The sequence below is a fragment of the Gopherus flavomarginatus genome, chromosome 4 (genome assembly GCF_025201925.1).
Source record: "Gopherus flavomarginatus isolate rGopFla2 chromosome 4, rGopFla2.mat.asm, whole genome shotgun sequence".
Lineage (NCBI taxonomy): Eukaryota > Metazoa > Chordata > Testudines > Testudinidae > Gopherus > Gopherus flavomarginatus.
The window spans coordinates 40,753,767-40,774,172 of record NC_066620.1 but is presented as its reverse complement, the minus strand read 5'-3'; the positions used below and the strand labels follow the sequence as shown (position 1 = coordinate 40,774,172).

General features: G+C 42.2%; 1 protein-coding gene across 11 annotated transcripts in view; it reads right to left on the bottom strand.

Annotated features, from left to right (window-relative positions):
• The window catches only part of THADA (THADA armadillo repeat containing), a 317,566-nt gene that overhangs the window by 110,336 nt on the left and 186,824 nt on the right, over positions 1-20,406 (bottom strand). For 6 of the 11 annotated variants that reach the window (XM_050951711.1, XM_050951712.1, XM_050951707.1 and 3 more), the window contains one exon: positions 222-337. The exons of 3 other annotated variants lie outside the window; for them this stretch is intronic. In XM_050951711.1, the coding sequence (XP_050807668.1) occupies positions 222-337 (116 nt within the window). Of the gene's footprint in view, positions 1-221; positions 338-11,845; positions 12,782-20,406 lie in introns of those variants that run through there. 2 more of the 11 variants (XR_007774145.1, XM_050951714.1) reach the window with 2 other exon arrangements.

Genomic DNA, 20,406 nt, shown 5'->3' with positions numbered 1-20,406 from the left:
GCACATTAACGTTATTTTTCCTTTATTTTGGGGGGGGGGATGGGAAAGGCCAAAAGAATAAATACTTTTTATGAATATAACTTAAATTTCTGAATATTTCTGCAGCACTTATGTCAACAGCCTTTCAAAAACAAACACACAGAAACAGCCTCCCTCCAACCCTTCAGTGTATTTATTAGTAGTCTTTGATAACTTCTTGCATATATGGTCTTTGAACATACCTCTTGGCCAGCCACACTTTGGCTTTTATACAAGTGATGATGTCAACTAGCCCCTGCTGAAGGTCTGAATTAACCCGGTGTTTAGATTCCAAGTAGGACCCCAGCAAGTGAAAAACCTAAATCCAAAAAGAAAAAAAGTTGCAGACTGCTGTAAAAATATTTTTTGACTCCTCAGCTCCTAGCTTTCACCCTTCTTCAAAATAACCCTGTGGAAGAAAACCGCCACTAGCAAAATGACCCTCTACTATTCATGCAGAAAAGTGTGTTAGTTTTGGATAATGGCAAGTTACATCCTCAATCTACTTTTCTATTACGTGCACTTTTCACAATACAAAATAAAAAGATAATTATCCCATAATAACCTTATAACTAATGAAATATAGAAAACAACCTAATAACTGATTTCAAGAGCAAAACAATTTAAACATATTTCTTGACACCAGCAGTTTTGCATCTACTCAAAATGAGCCTATCAATCTAGAGGTGGCAGCAAATCCATGCATGCTTATTCTACAAATGGAAATTACTTAGAACTAGTTCCTCCTAATAAGACTTCTATCTTTTCATCAACCTAATCAGAACAAGAACAATCACTTTTTAAATTGTTTTAACCCTTTAAAATTAATGAAATAGTATGTGTACTAATGACATCTGTGTTAAACATTCCAGCTTTTATTTGAATCAATAGGTCATACACAAAAATTATGTAAAAAATTGGTTTCATTTTTGGGAGTAATTATTCTAATTAACCGGTTATTATACTATCAACTGCATGTTTGTTTTACTTGGATTATAAAAAATGAGATAGGCCCCAGTCCTGAAATGAGATGTGCACAGAGGAATCCCTAGAGCCAAAATGCCTCCAAATATCTCATTGCAAGTTCTGGGCCCAATGTTGCAACATTGTTCTGTCTATTAATAGACTTGTGCATAATATTAAAATCATAGAATATCAGGGTTGGAAGGGACCTTTGGAGTCATCTAGTCCAACTCCTGGCTCAGAGCAGGACCAATCCCCAGACAGATTTTTGTCCCAGATCCCTAAATGGCCCCCTCAAGGATTGAACTCACAACCCTGGGTTTAGCAGGCCAATGCTCAAACCACTGAGCTAACCCTCCCCCTCAATGATACTTTTTACTGTATTTCTTTTCTTAGAATGTCAGCTGCTGTACTGATGTTATTACAGGAGGGACAAGTGTTGCATATTAACACCTGAGATAGTCCCAAACTATCCTTCCTGAAGCCCTCAAAACTTGGACCCTGACTACAGCTGCTGAAGTAAAAAAAAACAAATAAACAAACAAAAACTGCTGCCTTAATTCCCTATATTTATTGCAGGGCTCTCCTACCTACAGAAAAGCAGACCTGCAATGCCATCAGACTTCCCCACTACCACTTCTAGGGAGTTACATACCAACAAACTACAAAAGCTTTCCATGCTGTCACCACTAACTTAATATTTATTGATTAAAAGCCACTGTAAAGTGATACAGTTTTGGAACACACAATAAGGCCATGTCTACACTTACTGGGGATTGACTACAGAGCACTCTCTGGTCAATTCCAGTACTCCACTGGAACAAGAGGAGTTAGGTAAGTCAATGGGAGAGTGTCTCCTGTCAACGCAGCATGGTGCAGACATCGCTACGTAACTTAGATCGTCTTACCCTGGCAGTATAGACAAGGCCTAAGTTATAAACTGTGTAAACTTCAGTTTACAATTATTTTCCAACAATCAAATCTTCTAAATATCCTTCATTTAAAAAAAATCAACATAGCTCAAATGGCAACTTGATGACGAGTGTATAAACTCAGGCCTGATCTACACTACGCGTTTAAACCGATTTTAGCAACGTTAAACCGATTTAACGCTGCACCCGTCCACACAACAAGGCCCTTTATATTGATATAAAGGACTCTTTAAACCAGTTTCTATACTCCTCCCCGACGAGAGGAGTAGCGCTGAAATCGGTATTACCATATCGGATTAGGGTTAGCGTGGCCACAAATCGACAGCATTGGCCTCCAGGCGGTATCCCACAGTGCACCATTGTGACTGCTCTGGACAGCAATCCGAACTCAGATGCACTGGCCAGGTAAACAGGAAAAGCCCCGCGAACTTTTGAATTTCATTTCCTGTTTGCCCAGCGTGGAGCTCTGATCAGCACAGGTCGCGATGCAGTCCCAAATCCAAAAAGAGCTCCAGCATAGGCCGTACGGGAGATACTGGATCTGATCGCTGTATGGGGAGACAAATCTGTTCTATCACAGCTCTGTTACAGAAGATGAAATGCCAAAGCATTTGAAAAAATCTCCAGGCTATGATAGACAGAGGCCACAGCACAGTGCTGTGTGACAAGCGTAACGGAAAGCCAAAGAATCAAATGGATGCTCATGGAGGGAGGGACGGAGGGGGAACTGACGACCCCAGCTATCCCACAGTCCCCGCAGTCTCCGAAAAGCATTTGCATTCTTGGCTGAGCTCACAATGCCTGTAGGGTCAAACACATTGTCTGGGATGTTTCAGGGTATATGTCGTCAATTTACACCCCCTCCCCCCCCGTGAAAGAAAAGAGAAAAAAATCGTTTCTTGACTTTTTTATATGTCACCCTATGTCTACTGCATGCTGCTGGTAGACGCGGTGCTGCGGCAATGAATAGCAGCATCCTCTCCCCTCCCCTCCCCGGTGACAGATGGTACAATGTGACCGCTATCCATCGTCATCATCAGCCCGTGAGTGCTCCTGGCTGGCCTCAGGTGAGGTCGGCTGGGGGCACCTGGGTAAAAATAGGAATGACTCCTGGTCATTTCCGGTAGATGGTACAGAACGGCTGGTAACCGTCCTCATCATAGCAACTGGGGGCTGAGTTCCATCAGCACCCCCCTTTCAAGTCTAAAGAAAAGATTCTGTACTGCCTGGACTACCATAGCAGCGGGATGCTGGACTCCTCTCCCCCTCACCATTTAATGTCCTGTCTGGACTATCATAGCAGCTGGAGGCTGCCTCCCCCTCATTTTATCTCACTAAAAAGTCAGTGTTTCTTATTCCTGCATTCTTTATTACTTCATCACACAAATGGGGGACACTGCGACGGTAGTCCAGAAAGGTTGGGGGAAAAGGGAATCAACGGGTGGGGTTGTTGCAGGGGCACCCCCCGTGAATGGCATGCAGCTCATCATTTCTGCGGGATCTGACATGGAGCGGTTCTCTGATACACTGGTTCTCTAGTACACTTGCCCCATATTTCCAGGCAGGACTGACTTTATTTTTAGATAAACCATAAAGGAGGAATTGACTCGGGGAGTCATTCCCAGTTTTGTCTTTGCGCCCCCGGCCGACCTCAGCTAAGGCCAGCCAGGAGCACCCATGACAGCAGCAGACAGTACAGAACGACTGATAATCGTTATCTCATCGCCAATTTGCAATGGCACAGCAGACGGTACAGAACGACTGGTAACCATCTCTGCTACCTTGCAAAGGCAAATGAATGCTTCTGTGTAGCACTGCAGTACCGCCTCTGTCAGCAGCATCCAGTACACATACAGTGACAGTGACAAAAGGCAAAACAGGCTCCATGGTTGCCATGCTATGGCATCTGCCAGGGCAATCCAGGGAAAAAGGGAGCAAAATGATTGTCTGCCATTGCTTTCACGGAGGAAGGAATGAGTGACGACATTTACCCAGAATCACCCGCAACACTGTTTCTGCACCATCATGCATTGGGATCTCAACCCAGAATTCCAATGGGCGGGGCAGACTGCGGGAACTATGGGACAGCTACCGGATAGCTACCCACAGTGCAACACTCCGGAAATCGACGCTAGCCTCGGTACATGGATGCACACAGCCGAATTAATGTGCTTAGTGTGGCCATGTGCACTTGACTTTATACAATGTGTTTTACAAAACTGGTTTATGGAAAATCGGAATAATCCCGTAGTGTAGACATACCCTCAGTGCCACATTTGCTCAGCTTAATCAGGGAAAAACAAACAAACATGTTTTTGTAACTCTGGGTAAGTTTTAGCCTTGCTTGTGAAAGTAAAGCTGCCTTCTTTCAATTGTGCCACCTATGCTGCATTGTCATTATATAAAATCTCTGGCTAGATCATTCTGAAATCAGGAGTTGCAATTTCCTCAGCAACAACTAGAGACCCAACTAGAGACCCAACAAACGTGGAATGATTTATAACTAAGAGAACCTAGGAACAAAAAGCCACACAAACCAAAACCAAAATTCTCTGTTTTGTTTTTTGAAAAGATAGCAAGTGGCTCCCTAGTTAACTGACTAAACAATATAAAAATCATAAAAGAAGTATAAACATGAGTTAGTTTTTTGGGGGCGAAGGATTTATTTCTTCCATTATGATAAACGAACACATCTGTTTGAGCATAAAACCTTGGTGAAAACTACTTTAGGATCTGAAACTGGCTTTTGATGAGTCTAAAACGTTCAGTGAAAACTGTTGAGAGTTTAATTCCTCAAGACAAGTAAAAGTATTTTTTAATTAGAAATTAAATATACATAGATGATCTTGTAGTGAGAAAAGATATTATCTTAGCTATAAAATGTTGGTCATGGAATGTACATGAGAAATTATCAACCAGAAGAGGATTTATGAAATGCAAAAATCATACTATATAATATTGTCACTGCAACAAACTGTATACATATCTGGAATAAGCAAAAAGGCTTATGTAATCAACATCCTGAATTGTAATAAGATAATGACAATTCATGAATGGACATTCAGACATTTTCCATAAAGTAAGCAATAAACATTGCATCCAGTTTCTATATAATTTTATATCAATACAGCTGTAAAACTTTAGTTTCAGAAAATAAGTCACACATGCACAAAATCATCAAAATGTTTCATATTATAACAAATATTGATAAAGAATCTTGTCACTCATTATATATCCAGGAAAAATAGGAGGAATAGATCACATGTTAATTGTAGAATTTAAATGAAAAATATTATCTGTCCAATATGTTTTCAGTTCCATATTCTAAACCAGACCACACTTTCTCCCTAGGAAGGATGAAAACGTACCATTGAGTCTGTTTCATTCTGGTATTTATTCCTTCAGATAAAATAAATGAACACATCTGAGCTCAGGAATATTCTGAAAATTGTTTCGGAGACTGAAGTATTATATCAACAACCAAGGGGTCTGAACATGGAGGCTATGATCAGAGCAATATTTTCTGATAATGTTCAGAGCTGCATGATCAATGCAGCCACAAGAGGCATTTTAAGGACATTCTTTGAAAAATTCAAAGAGCTTTTTGCCCACTTTTTCCCTAAAGCTCCTAACAGCCGTTTAACACACCAAATTAAAAAGTAAAAACTTGCCTCCATTTTAAACAACAACATAATCCATCACTAAATAGCATTTATTTTTATAGAAGTGTATCACCTCAAATATTCCTAATCAAAGAAGTCATCTCTTCCATTCTGGGATTCACTGCCTTTTGGGCATATGCTGTCATACCAAATTTTGGATTTCATAAGAAAACAAACAAAAAATAAACATATTTGAACAATAATGCAAAGTGGGAACTCCATTTAAATATATAGATTTTATATACATACTTTTTTTCTTAAATACAAAGTTACAAAACAGCAGCGAGTAAGAAAAGTTGGTACCAGGAGTGATGTTGAAGAGGAGATAAAGTCAACTGGCCTGTAGGTGTGGGAGTTTAGTGCTGAAGGTAGAGGGTACTGACTGCACAAGTAGGGAAACTGGCACCAATTGCATGCTTGGGGGACCTGTCCAGCCCCATAATGCTCAGATGTACTACAAAAAACCACAAGACTAGCATTGGGAGTGTTTCCTTCACAAACTCCTGTGACCTAAGTCTTTATGTTAACAACCCTGTGATTAAATTCCTACCATTCCCTATCTTCTTGATAGGTGGATGAACTTACAACAACTAGGGTGACCAGATTTCCAAATTACACATGGTGCAGGGGATAAACCTGCAGGGGATGGGAGGTTAGGGAGTTTTGTCCAGGAATGTGGTTTTGGCAGCTGCAGCAGGAAGTATATGAAGCCAGTCCTTCCCTCTCTCTCGTCCTTTTTCCATGCCACTCAGTAAGTTAGATTCTGCTCGGGTGGTAGGTCTGGCTTATGGACTTTTGCAGAGGGGCTCACTGGCTTGGTGGAAAGGGGTGGAGAAAGTGGCAACTTATAATAGCCCTTGTGGAAACATGATCCTTGAGGTGTCAGCTTGTAGAGATATTAAAGAAGGTACTAACAGTGATTCCCCTAAGTGACAGAGGGCCCCCCATAATTTGTCCCTCACACTTTAAAAATTCAAGTTTCACCAAGTACAAAAATCGTTTAGTTCTTCTGTTAAAACTTGTAAGCATGGATTGTATCTGTCCTGTGAAAGATACTCTATTACTATGTAAAACTTACAAACAAGTTAATTGACTTTGTTCTTGAAGTGAACACTATGCTACAACCCCTGCTGTGAGCCTTAAGCTGTAATTGATACAATGTAAACAAACGTTAAGTGACTTTCACTTCACTGTAACAGCAACGGCTCCTAGGAACAGACCCCCACCCTCTGTGATTAAAGGGCCAGGGGTCTCAAATGAATTAGCACAAACTCTGAAAGAGGTGGAGACAGTACATTAAAATATGGTTAAGATATGGAATGTACGTTGAATGCTTGATGTACATGAATAGTTAGGGAGGTGTCAGCCTAGAAAGGGAGTATCCATCAGCTGGATAACCATATGGCTGGATAACCATACTCAGAGAGTAGTTATTAATGGTTCCCAATCCTGCTGGAAAGGTATAACAAGTGGGGTTCTGCAGGAGTTTGTTTTGGGACTGGCTCTGTTCAATATCTTCATCAACGACTTAGATATTGGCATAGAAAGTACGCTTATTAAGTTTGCAGATGATACCAAACTGGGAGGGATTGCAACTGCTTTCGAGGACATGGTCATAATTCAAAATGATCTGGACAAATTGGAGAAATGGTCTGAGACAAACAGGATGAAGTTTAATAAAGACAAATGCAAAGTGCTCCACTTAGGAAGAAAAAATCAGTTTCACACATACAAAATGGGAAGAGACTATCTAGTAAGGAGTATGGCAGAAAGGGATTTAGGGGCTATAGCGGACCACAAGCTAAATATGAGTCAACAGTGTGATGCTGTTTCAAAAAAGGCAAATGTGATTCTGGGATGCATTAACAGGTGTGTTGTGAGCAAGACACGAGAAGTCATTCTTCCGCTCTACTCTGCGCTGGTTAGGCCTCAACTGGAGTATTGTGTCCAGTTCTGGGCACCGCATTTCAGGAAAGATGTGGAGAAATTGGAGAGGGTCCAGAGAAGGGCAACAAGAATGATTACAGGTCTTGAAAACATGACCTACAAAGGAAGGCTGAAAGAACTGGGTTTGTTTAGTTTGGAAAAGAGATGACTGAGAGGGGACATGATAGCAGTTTTCAGGTATCTAAAAGGATGTCATCAGGAGGAGGGAGAAAACTTGTTCACTTTAGCCTCTAAGGATAGGACAAGAAGTAATGGGCTTAAACGGCAGCAAGGGAGGTTTAGGTTAGACATTAGGAAAAAGTTCCTGTCAGGGTTGTTAAACACTGGAATAAATTGCCTAGGGAGGTTGTAGAATCTCTATCTCTGGAGATATTTAAGAGTAGGTTAGATAAATGTCTATCAGGGATGGTCTAGACAGTATTTGGTCCTGCCATCAGGGCAGGGGACTGGACTCGATGACCTCTCGAGGTCCCTTCCAGTCCTAGAATCTATGAAGCTATGAATCAGTCGAAGAATGTGTCAAGTGGACCACCAGACAACCCCTGGAGGGTAAACTGGGATCCATCCCAACACCTGGAAGGATGAGAAACACAAACTTTGGACAGTGTGGAGCCACCAGGAATGTGCCATCTTTTGATTGAGTCAGCAACAGCAGGATGAAACAGCTCCCATAGACTAACATAGGAATTAATTCCTATAAGAATGGACTCCAAAGACTGAGGACTTTGAGTCTCTGGTTCTGCTGCCAACCTCCAGGAGCATCAGGTGCATCTGACTCAGACTCGGCTCCATTCCCATGACCAAGATACCTGGCCAGTAACTTGGCATGAGCAACTTCTAGGCTGGTAACTATAACACCTATACAGAACTTGAATGAATGATTGTGTGAATGAATGTGTGTGTGTGTGTGTGTGTGTGTGTGTGTGTGTGTGTGTGTGTGTGTGTAAGGAATAAGTAGTTAAACAACGTTGTTTACTTTTATCTTATTATATTTACAATAAATGTGGCATTTTTTCCTTACCCCTCTTAATAAGATCCTGCTGGTTTTTATTCTATTGGTATAACAAGTGCGATGGGGCAAGGCCAGATGGCTATAGTAAAGTACTGAGAAACAGGTATGTTAGGCCCAGGCTAAACAAATCCCTAGTACCCTGGTAACCAAATGGCAGTTGCTCCAGGATAATCAAGACACCTGGGGCCAATTAAGATCTTTCTAGAAGGCAGTGGACATAGCTACTTTTATTAGAAAACCTGCAGCCAATCAAGGCAGGCTAATCAGGGCACCTGGGTTTAAAAAGGAGCTCACTCCAGTCAGGCAGAGAGGAGACAAAGGAGAAGGAGCGTGTGTGAGGAGCTGGGAGCAAGAGGGCAAGGAGCTGAGAGTGAGAGAGTGTGCTGCTGGAGGATTGAGGAGGACAAGCTTTATCAGACACCAGGAGGAAGGTCCTGTGGTGAGGATAAAGAAGGTGTTTGGAAGAGGCCATGGGGAAGTAGACCAGGGAGTTGTAGCTGTCATGCAGCTGTTACAGGAGGCACTATAGACAGCTGCGATCCACAGGGCCCTGGGCGGGAACCCAGAGTTGAGGGCGGGCCCAGGTTCCCCCCCAAACCTCCCAACTCCTGATCAGACACAGGAGGAGCTGACCCAGACTGTGGGTTTCACAAGAGGCGAAGATCACTGAGGTGAGCAAATCCGCCAATAAGCGCAGGACCCACCAAGGTAGAGGAGGAACTTTGCCATACAAGCTTTCTGCCAAATTCACCAACTGCACTGGCTGACAGCTCCTTCAGTTGGTTGGGCGAAGGCAGTTCACAAATAAAGAAAGAAAACAGGTACAAAATGTGCTTTTAAAAAGAATACTCCCAAAACCAGGGTCCCAGTCAAAGGGCTTGTCCACATGAACATTTAGTTCCCTGCAAGCTGGGGTGTGTCTGTATGGACACTGCTAATGAGCACTAACAGTTCCTCGGCATGCTTTGATCTCTTGTTTGAAAGCGGAGAAGATCAAAGCACACTGAAGAACCGTTAATGCTGATCAGCTGAATTCACAGACACTTTGGCTACATCTAAGTGCTACAGTGGCACAGCTGCACCAATGCAGCTGCACCTATGCAGCTGCACTGCTGTAGTGCTTCTGGTGAAGACAATTCAAGCTGATAGGAGAGAGTTCTCCCATTGGATTAATTACTCCACTTCGATGAAAGGCGATAGCTATGTCAGCGGGAGAAGTTCTCCCGCTGACATAGCACTGTCTACACCAGCACTTAGGTTGGTATAACTTACATCGCTCAGAGGTTTGGATTATTCACAGCTCTGAGTGACATAAGTAAATTCTAGTGGAGACAAGGTCTTAGACTGTGTCTGCACTTACAGCAGTTAGGATTGCCAACTTTCTAATCGCACAAAACCAAAGCCTGCCCCCACTAACTCTATCCCCCTTCCCTCTGTTGCTGGCTCTCCCCCACCCTCACTCACTTGCTAATTTTCATCAGGCTGGGGCAGGGGCTTGGTGTGTGGGAGGGGGTATGGGCTCAGTGGTGGGCCAGAAATGAGAGGCTCAGGGTGCAGAAGGGGGCTCTGGGCTAGTCCAGGTTGGGGTAGGGCCAGGGATGAGGAGTTTGGGGTCCAGGCTGGGGGGTGGAGCCGAGGGATTCAGAGTGTGGGAGAGGACTCTGGGCAGAGGCAGGTGATTTGGGTGCAGAGGGAGTGCGGGCTCCGGGAGGGAGTTGGGTACAAGATGTGCACCCCTGTGTGTCCAGAAAACATGAACTTGTGTATGCAAAATGGGTATTTTTATCTGCTAGTGCCTACAGGTGCCTATTTGCATGTACAAATACTTGCGTTTCACATGAATAGTTCTGAAAACGTTGCCATTCATTGCTTATTTTAATATTTTTCCCAAACAAATATCAACTGAGAATTAAACATCCAGTTATTTGTATTCTCTCTGTGCTGCCTCTACTACTGTGTTAGGTTTCCCAAACCACAAATAGCAGCCACCTGGCACTATCCACTACATTATAAATTCCCACTATCATGCCATTCACACACACAGGCTTTCATCATGTGTTATGGAGTGAAGAATGGAAACCTGATTAGGTCACAGAATTTGAGACCTGATAATCAAGAAGTCCAATGCATATCTTCACAAATGCCGAATTTTCTTCCTTTATAACTTTTCTGTATACATTGCTTACACATCACCAAGACTAATCCTTTGAGTGAGAAGACTATACTGACCTATGCTTCCTTTAGAGATCCATTATGCCACTACTGAATTACCGACAGACGTCACTGTTGAGTAACACAAGGCTCTATCTTTTGTGGTCTCAAAGAATGATAGACCAAATCAATTTTTCCTGCATTTCTTCTGGCCCACTAAGCTACCGCCACAATAATGAAACATTAAATATAAAAGAAAACAAAAAACATTCATGTACTTTGATTCATAAGAGCTACAAAGGTCTGAGACATTTGCTTTTTAAAGGTCTTTTTTCCTGCTGCAGGAAACTGATTTTTTGCAGTAGAAATCCAGGTCTTGTTTATGCTGTTTTTCCTAGAAGGCAGAAGAACCAGTAGGACTAGGACAGAGAAAGTACCAAGACACTGGTACTTGAAATTTAAGATGTGAATTAATTCTTATTCGGGTTATTTAAAGTTTTGTTTCTGTTGATGCCCATTTAACTCAAGCACGTGACCAACACTCAAAGGAAAAGTTTTCTTTTTGAAAGATTCATCAAGGCTGAGAAAGCTCTTGCCCCCATTTTCTGACTCCATGAGGAGACTGCCAACACGAAACATAGAAAGCAAGATTTCATAAGTGATATTCCCAATATATAGCCAACAAACCATAATCGGAATTTTTAAAAAACTTTGCTCAAAAACCCAAACGAATGAATCTCATTTAAACTTTATTTCAGGGGTAGGCAACCTATAGCATGTGTGCCATAGGCAGCAGGCGAGCTGATTTTCAGTGGCACTCACGCTGGCTGGGTCCTGGCCACTGGTCTGAGGGGCTCTGCATTTTAATTTAATTTTAAATGAAGCTTCTTAAACATTTAATAAACCTTATTTACATACAACAATAGTTTAGTTATATATTATAGACTTACAGAAAGAGCCCTTCTAAAAATGTTAAAATGTATTATTGGCATGCGAAACCTTAAATTACAGTGAATAAACAAAGACTCGGCCCAGCACTTCTGAAAGGTTGCCAACCCCTGCCTTATCTATACATCACTGAAAAATTAAAAAGTACACAAACCCAATTCCTTACCTTTACACATTAGCTTTAAGAACAATATTATGCTAACCCCCATATCTTTAAAAAGCTGAATGGATTCATCATTGGATTATACTTGTTTTGAGTTACATCAGTATAAAACAGACAAAAAACCTGATGAGTGTTGATGGATTTGTTTAATAAAATGTTAGCCACTTTTTGATCCCAAAATATATTTGTTGTGTTGCTGCATTGGTAGGCTAGTCAATTCTCAACACACAGTACTGCAAATGTAACGTAATTCTCTAGCAGCTGCAAAGTTAAATTATTGTGTCACATTATCTCTTTTTGAAAAAGAAACAAATTTACATTTTGTAATGCCAGTGTTAATCTTACAGAAGAAATTGTGGTTTTCAGATCTTCACAATAAATTTTGTGGTTTAACTGAAGGCATGAATGCTGAGAGAGCATGTTTTTGTTTAAAGAAAAAAAGGATGTTGATGATATTCTCCGTCTTTAACACGTAGCCACACACAAAGTCCCTTTTTAACGCATAATTTTTCAACAACACTTTTGCAAGTGATATAGTTACACATTTTTCAGTGAAATAGCAAGGTTAGACTTCCCTCCCCTCAAGCTGACCTAAAGCAATAAAAACTTCTGCTTGCATGCCCTTAGCTGTATTTGTATGAATTAAGTATTCAGTATAAATATTCACATTCCTAACTCTAAGGCTGAAACAATACTCTGACTGTTCTGCTCAGTGACTCTTGAAAAAAAGCAAACTGACATCACCCTATACTGTACATTCTCGGCATAGATCATTTATTTAACTCCATGAAAAAATACAGATGTTTCACCAGCTGAAATAAAACACTGTGTAAATATCAAGCTTGGAAAAATGTGGCGCTGACTAAACTGTGGGGGTTGAAGCAACAAGAAGAGGAAAAAAAGGTGTTTGCAAAATGGCAGCAGTAAAAAGACTGCACTTCGCCAAAGATGACAGAGTTGGAATGGGTCAGTCTCAATCTGTTGCCTGAAAATAAGAAAACAAATTCAGTTCTGTGAATGCACAACTCTAACAGAGAGATTTGGATTTTTATCTGGTAAAATACTACATTTTACCATACAGTAAATCTCACTGAGTTTAAGTTTCTCTCAAAAAAGCTTTATTTTGATCATTCTATCAGAATGGGAAAGTGGAAATTGGCAAAATGGCACAACAGCAAAAGTTGCCTTCTCTTAGAATGGATAAATACATTCAGGTTTACAATGAAAACAAAAATTATCTGCTTTGCTCCAGACAAAAACTGGAATTAAGAAAACTCTCCTTTCCAATAAGATGGAAGGAAGTCAGAAACAAAACAAATATACCCATTACAAGAATAATGGGGTAAAAAGTTAAAAAGGAATTTAGGAACAATTTCTTTCTATTTCGTGGTACAAACAGGCTACTCCAAGCAACAGAAGCAAATATTATTATTTAACATACATAACATGGCAGCACTGAAAAACTCAAACCCCAGGTAAGCGACCCCTGGATCCAGCATCCTGCACCTCCTCCCCCGCCCAAACTCTCTCCCAGAGCTTGCCCACCACACTCCCTCCCACAATCCAACCCCCTGTTGACATTGTGCCAACCGGACTATAAACTGGAATTTCAATGAAGATCAGAAATGCTGGTTTATAGAGCTTTCGGGTTGGTGAAGTGCTGGATAAAACAACTTTTATTGTATATCTGTTTTAAAAACTTACTACGATCTGGTCATCTTCTGCTCTCACAGGGCCTGATTTTCGACTGGCCTAACCCTTGTGCAGCTGTTTCTTCTTTTCCAAAAAAGGTGTAAAAACACTATCAAATCAGAATTTTCCATTCATATGTATTAGTGGTAGCATTTTACAACCAGAGTGCACAAGTACAAACGACTACAAAAAGTGCAAGAGAATGGAGAATTGGGACCATAATTTCTTAGGAATATACTGTTTAATCAAATCATTGTTGTACTCATCTGTACCCAGCCTCTCATGTATGGCCAATACACATCCTGCCATGAGGGTGAAAAAAACCTGTAATACACCTGCAAAATTATACAGTGTTATAATGAAGACAGTGGAAATTTACTTTGGGATATCTCAGGGATCCATTTACACCCTGAAAGATGACTGAGGATGAGTTCTCCTGTAATTTTTTTTTTGAGGGGGAAATTAAACATTTTTATTCATGTTTCTGTTTAAATATCAAAACACTGGAGAAATGAAGAACACTAAAATGTTTAAGTATGGTAAAAGAATAGAAAAGAACAGCTTGGGTGGGAAGAAGAGATGGGGCAAGGGGTCAAGGTACCAAGCAAAAAGGCCCCATCCTCTTAATCATTATATTGTACAGTGCATAGCTACATATATTAATGTCCTCAGAAGTTTAACTAGTCCTGGTGAAGTACACGTCTTGACCTCCAGAGCTAATAAGCTCCATGCACACCTTGAAAGTCCTTCCTTTTGCCATGTTAGGTTCACCACCTTTTCTGGTTAAGAACAAGAATGTCCACACCAAGTCAGACCAAAGGTCCATCTAGCCCAGTATCCTGTCTTCTAACAGTGGCCAATGCCAGGTGCTTCAGAGGGAGTGAACAGAACAGGTAATCATCAAGTGATCCATCCCCTCTCGCCCATTCCCAGCTTCTGGCAAACAGAGGCCATGGACACCAGACCTGCCCATCCATTTTAAGACGTTACAATTATTTTTCGGACACACTCTGATCATAATACTCAATAAATTTATGAAGTTATATATTATGACCGGTTGTATGCAATATCCCCAAATACTGATAATTTTGTTTGTCTGTTAAATAGGGGGAACATCCCTCCCGAATACGTTGCATCAAGTTAATGCCTAGTTTAAGCAGGCAAATGTCACCAAAGCCTATGGAATTGTCCCCATGTACACTCGGTCTGAAATTGGACCATTACGTGATTAGCAGCAGTGTAACATTTTATGATTAGATATTACTACGTGAGGAGCATGCATACATACCAACAGGATGATTTATATCAACAAAAATTAAACTAGTGTTTTTGGCATGAGCGTGAAACCTTTCACACAAAAGAGATGTAGTTTAAATCGCACAGCCAGTTAATAAGAACATTTGAGAAAAAGTTATAAAACTATGGTAATGGATCATTCACGTTTGAGAAATCTGCACAAAAGGTGCCTTTCTCCAAAGCCTATAACTTTGTAATGATGGCTTTATGACTAAGATATTTATTCACAATTTTTTTATCCTCATAGTGCAAACTGTGCTTAGATTTTCCTCTTTCAAATTTCTCTTTCTGTTCCCAAATGAATCAGTGGAGGTCTCCAAAGTTATAACTTAAGTGTTCCTACTGGAAATTCTACACTTCCTGCCTCTTGCAGAATTATCTTGATAAAATTATTTCATTCTTTTTATTTAAGGTAGATGGGAATTAACATACTTAAGATTTATTTGCATTTTGTTCATAGTTTCAACTTGATTTAATCTGTGTTTTATAACATAAATTATGCAAATTTACTTTGTTTATTAATACATGAAATACTGGAGTTTTAATTATTTCTCTTTCAAATATCACTGTTGTAATAAATAAGATTTTGCTGGATAAAAAGAAAAGGAATTAAATTACAAGAAAACATGCCCCATTCATTGTGCTAAAAAGCTGGACAAAATATGGAATCCTAAATGTAATCAAGTAGTGGATAAAAATATAAAAACTAGTAACTTCTTTAAGTGAGCCAGCAAAACACAACAACGAGTTTGAAAATGATGAACCTGCCACACGCAATAACGAAACCTTCTCAAATAATGTATACACTTTTCCCTTAAATTATGGAGGCACATAGTGGTGACTTCATAATTGGTATGTTCTGAAAACAGGCTTACAGTAAAGCATAAATTCCTTCTCTTTTCTAAAAGGAGGTGGCCAACTGGTGCGAAATTTGACGTGGGGTTAGTTTTAAGCCTCTTGAATTTTTATATACCGGTAGTTTCTGTTTGGTTTCCCTTCGTATGTTTTTAATAGGAAGAGTTTAAATTTGAGCTCTGGCTGAAATATTTCCTTGGTCCTGCCTCCACTACCACTGTTGGGGTGTAGGAATAGTCTAGTAAAAGTAAGTATGTGTCCAGAAGTGCTGTCCCAGGAGCAAGATATATTTCTTTTGCTTCCAGCTAGTGTCACTACCCCATATTCATTTTCTGGCACTGTCCTAATTCAACTTACTTTTTTTTTGTCTGTGCAATAGGCTTTTTGGTTTGCATGATATTGGTGACTTCTCTCTTAAATACATTGTTTATCTGTCTATACAAAACGAGATCTGGTCCTATGGATAGCTTTTTAGTGTTTCAAAAAGTTGGGATTTAGGATAATTTTTAGCCATTCGCATTACAATGGAAACTTTATGCGTTGTGCACACAAACAGATTGGTTATAATTGATGAGGGGAGGGGGAAAAGAGGACATAGGACCCAGACCTATTTGATAAGAGTTGCAAGGTCAGATGCATGAAAGCTTGACTGATAGATGAGCACACGGCCTGGTGCACACAAGCCAGACAGATAAATGGGGCTGTGCATATGCAAACCTGATCAACGAATAGGGCACATACAGCCTTGTCAGAAGCTACACTTTGTTGTAGGATAAAGATTGACAGTAGAGATGGGTTTGTGTGGAGTTGCTGACAGATAAAATATTCTCTGTCAACAGCAGCACTAGTACCCTCTACAGATCTACCTCCTTGCCTTGTTATAGCCTCCATCCCTCAAAAGAATCTCATTAAAAAGAGAACTTAAAATCCCTAGAAGTGAAAACATAAGAAGCTTCTTTTGGAAGCAGTTAGGATGCTACACACAGAACCACAAGGAAATGAGGTGCTGAGCCTCCTCTACTCCACCCCCAGGCCAATACCATCACCGCAATCAAGTACACCAGAGATTATGCACCACAGTCTTAACTCTGCAACCCCTAAAGACACCAGCCTTTCATCACCCTTTTTAAAAACCGGTTACCTACCTTTCCATAACTGTTGTTCTTCGAGATGTGTTGCTGAAGTCCATTCTACGTTAGGTGAGTGTGCACTGTGTGCCCTGTCACTGGAGATTTTTCCCCTCAGTGTTATCCATCTGTCTGGTTTTAGAGCCCTCTGTTGCTGCACGCTCGTGCACCGGCCCCACACTCTCTCAATTCCTTCTTGCCAGTTAACACCAACAGAGGGGCAGGAAGATGGGTCATGGAACGGACACAAGAAAAACATCCTGAAGAATAGTTTCGGAAAGGTTAGTAACTGTATTTTCTTCTTCAATTGCTTGCTCATGTCATTGCATTTTAGGTGACTCCCAAGCAGTACCTGAGGAGGTGAGTTCGGAGTTCATGGACATGTGGATTGCAACACTGCTCTATTAAACTTGGCATCATCCCAAGCCTGCTGGGTGATGGTGTAGTGTGAGGAGAAAGTATGTACCAGTGACTAGGTTTCTGCTCTGCAGATGTCTTGGATCGGGACCTGGGTCAGAAACACCACCGATGAGGCCTAGGCTCTCATCAAATGGGCAGTCTAGATAGCAGGAGGTGGGATGCCCACCTGCTCATAGCAGAAAGTGATCCAGGATGAAATTCTCTGGGCTGAAACCAGTAGATCTTTCATCCTATCCACCGCTGCCACAAAGAACTGTGTCGATTTATAGAATGGATTGGTTCTCTCAATATAGAAGGCTAGAGTGCATCTAACATTCAGCATATGGAGCTGCCACTTCTTCATATTCTTGTGTGGTTGGGGGGGGGGGGGGAGTCAGGTAGGAAAATAGCCTGATTATGATGAACTGCGTGACTATCTTTGGAAGGAGCAGTGGGTGGGGGTGCAGTTGAACCTTGTCCTTAAAGAACACTGTATATGGGGAATCTGATGTAAGGGCCCTGATTTCTGAGATCCTCCTGGCTGAGGTAATTGCTACTACAAAGGAAACTCTTCCAGGAGAGATACAACGGAGGGCACGATGCCAGAGGCTCGAAGGGAGAGCCTGGGAGTTTTGACAGGACCAGGTTTAGGTGGTATAGGTTCGCAAATTTGAGTGTAAAGTCTCTCTAACTCTTTGAGGAAGCAAATGGACATTTCATGTGAGAAGAGCAACCTACTATCCACCAGAAGGTAGAAGGCTGAGATTGCCACTAGATGCATCTTGATCAATGAAATGGCTAGATTCTGATGTTTCAGGTGGAGCGGGCATTCCAGCTCCAGGTGGAGGGGTGACTGAGTTGGTGAGGTGCCTCTCTGGGAAGGCCACACAGAGAAACGCTTCCACTTGGTCAGGTAAGTCGCTCTAGTAGACGGTTTCCAACTACTTAGTAAGACTTGGTGGACTTGTTCTGAACAGGCCTGCTCCACTGGATTCAACCCTGGAGCTTCCTTACAGGCAGGTGGCAGGCCCTGAGTTACAGGTGGAGCAAACAGCCGTGATCTTGCGAGATCAGGTCCTGGAGGGGTGGGAGTGGCAGTAAGCAGATGCAGCAGCATGCCGAACCGGTGCTGTCATGGCCACACAGGGGCTATAAGGATAACCCTTGCTTTGTCTCACTTGACTTTCAGCAGTACCTTGTGCACCAGAAGAATGAGAGGAAATGCATAGAACAGGAGCTCTGTCCACAGAAATAGGAAGGCATCTGAGAGAGATCCTGGGCTGTGATCTCGTAGCAAGCAACACTGCGGACATTTCCTCTTCTGCTTGGTTGCGAACAGGCCTATGTGGGGAAACTCCCACCTCTGGAAGATAGATTTGGTCATTTCTGAGTGAAGAGATTGTGGTGAGAAGAGAAAGACGTGCTGAGGTAATCCGCCAGAGCGTTCTGGCCTCCTGGAAGGTGGGAAACTTTGAGGTGGATGGAGTGTTTCACACAGAAGTTCCACAAGCACATGGTCTCCTGACACAGGGTAGACAAGGGCACTCCTCCCTGTCTGCTGATGTAAAACATGTTGTCCATGAGGACACTTACAACTTTGCCCATGATCTGGGATAGGAATACCAGGCATACTAACTGGACCTCTCTGTGCGCTCTGAAATTTATGTGCAAAGAGACTTCTTCCTGGGACCACAGACCCTGAGTCCTGAGGTTCTCGAGGTGAGCATCCCAACCTAGATTGGAGACATCAGAAATTACGGGTACTGAAGGTTGGGGGGTGACAAAGAGATTGCCCACACCATTGATAAAGGATCCTTCCACCAGTCAAGGGAAGCAAGGACCAGGGCAGGAACTATAAGCACCGAATCCAAGTGGTGATGGTTCAGAGTACACTGAGGCCAGCCAGGCTTGAAGGTGCCTGAGATGTAGTCTTGCATGCTGTACCACGTATGTACAGCAGCCATGTGACCAAAAAGTTTGAGGCAAAAATGGGCTGTCGTAACTGGGTCGTAACTTGGATATCAGAGCCGACATTGCCTGGAATAGAGACTCTGGGAGAAAGGTTCTGTCCTGGGTAGAATCAAGCACTGCCCTGATAAACTCTATCCTCTGGATAGGAATGAGAGCTGACTTTTGCTCGTTCATCAATAGGCCCAAGACCCAAAAGGTAGCTTGGATCAGGTTGATGCTGGCTTTCACCTGTGTCTCGGACCAGCCCTTGATCAGCCAGTTGTTGAAATAAGGGTAGACATGAATGCCTCACCTTCTGAGGAAGGCCACCACCACAGCCAGGCATTTTATGAAAACCTGAGGGGCTGCCAAAAGGCCAAAGGGAAGGACAGTGAACTGGTAGTGAGTCTGGTTTACTATAAACCTGAGGAACCTTCTGTGGCCCCGGAAGATGGAGATGTGGAAATGGGCATCCTTGAAGTCGAAGGTGATGTACCAGCCCTAGATCCAGCATGTGGATAAAGGAGATCTGGGAGACCAAGAGGAACTTCAGTTTCGTGAGATAACTGTTCAGGCAACTGAGGTCTAGGATAGGTTGAAGACCCCCTTTGGCCTTCAGGACTAGGAAATAATGGGAGTAAAATCCTTTCCCTCTCACGTTCTCAGGCACCTCCTCCATACCCTCTACCCAAAGGAGGTTTGCACCTCCTGGACTGGAGGTTGCTCGTGAGAAGGGTTCCTGAAGAGGGACAGGGGGTAAGAGGGAGGGGTGAAAGAAAACTGAAGATGTAACCTTCCTCCACTGTACTCAGCACCCAACAGTCCAAGGTGATGAGGGACCATGCTGGGATGAAGTAAGAGAGTTGGTCTGAAAACAAAAGTAGGGCAAGAGCTGGCATAGGAACTGATATAACACCCGAGGGCACCCATTCAAAAGTTCTGCTTGGGGTCTCCTGGGTAGCTGTGTGAACCGGGTAGTGAGGATGAGATGGAGAGCCGTGGTTGCCTATGCCTGTAACCCTCGCTTTGTTCCTTAAATAGGTCGTGGTGAGGCAGAGCCAAAGAGCCAGTCAGCTCTTGAGGTCTGAAATGCTTCCTCGAAGGTGCCAGGGAGTAGAGGTCCAAGATTCGGAGGGTAGCCCTAGAATCTTTCATACCATAAAGTTTTGAGTCCGTCTGCTCAGAGAAGAGGAAGGTTTCCTCAAAGGGAAGATCTTGGATGGATTGCTGCCCTGAGGATTGGAGCCAGGAGCACCTCCCCATGACCATGGCCAAAAGTCATCATTCTGTC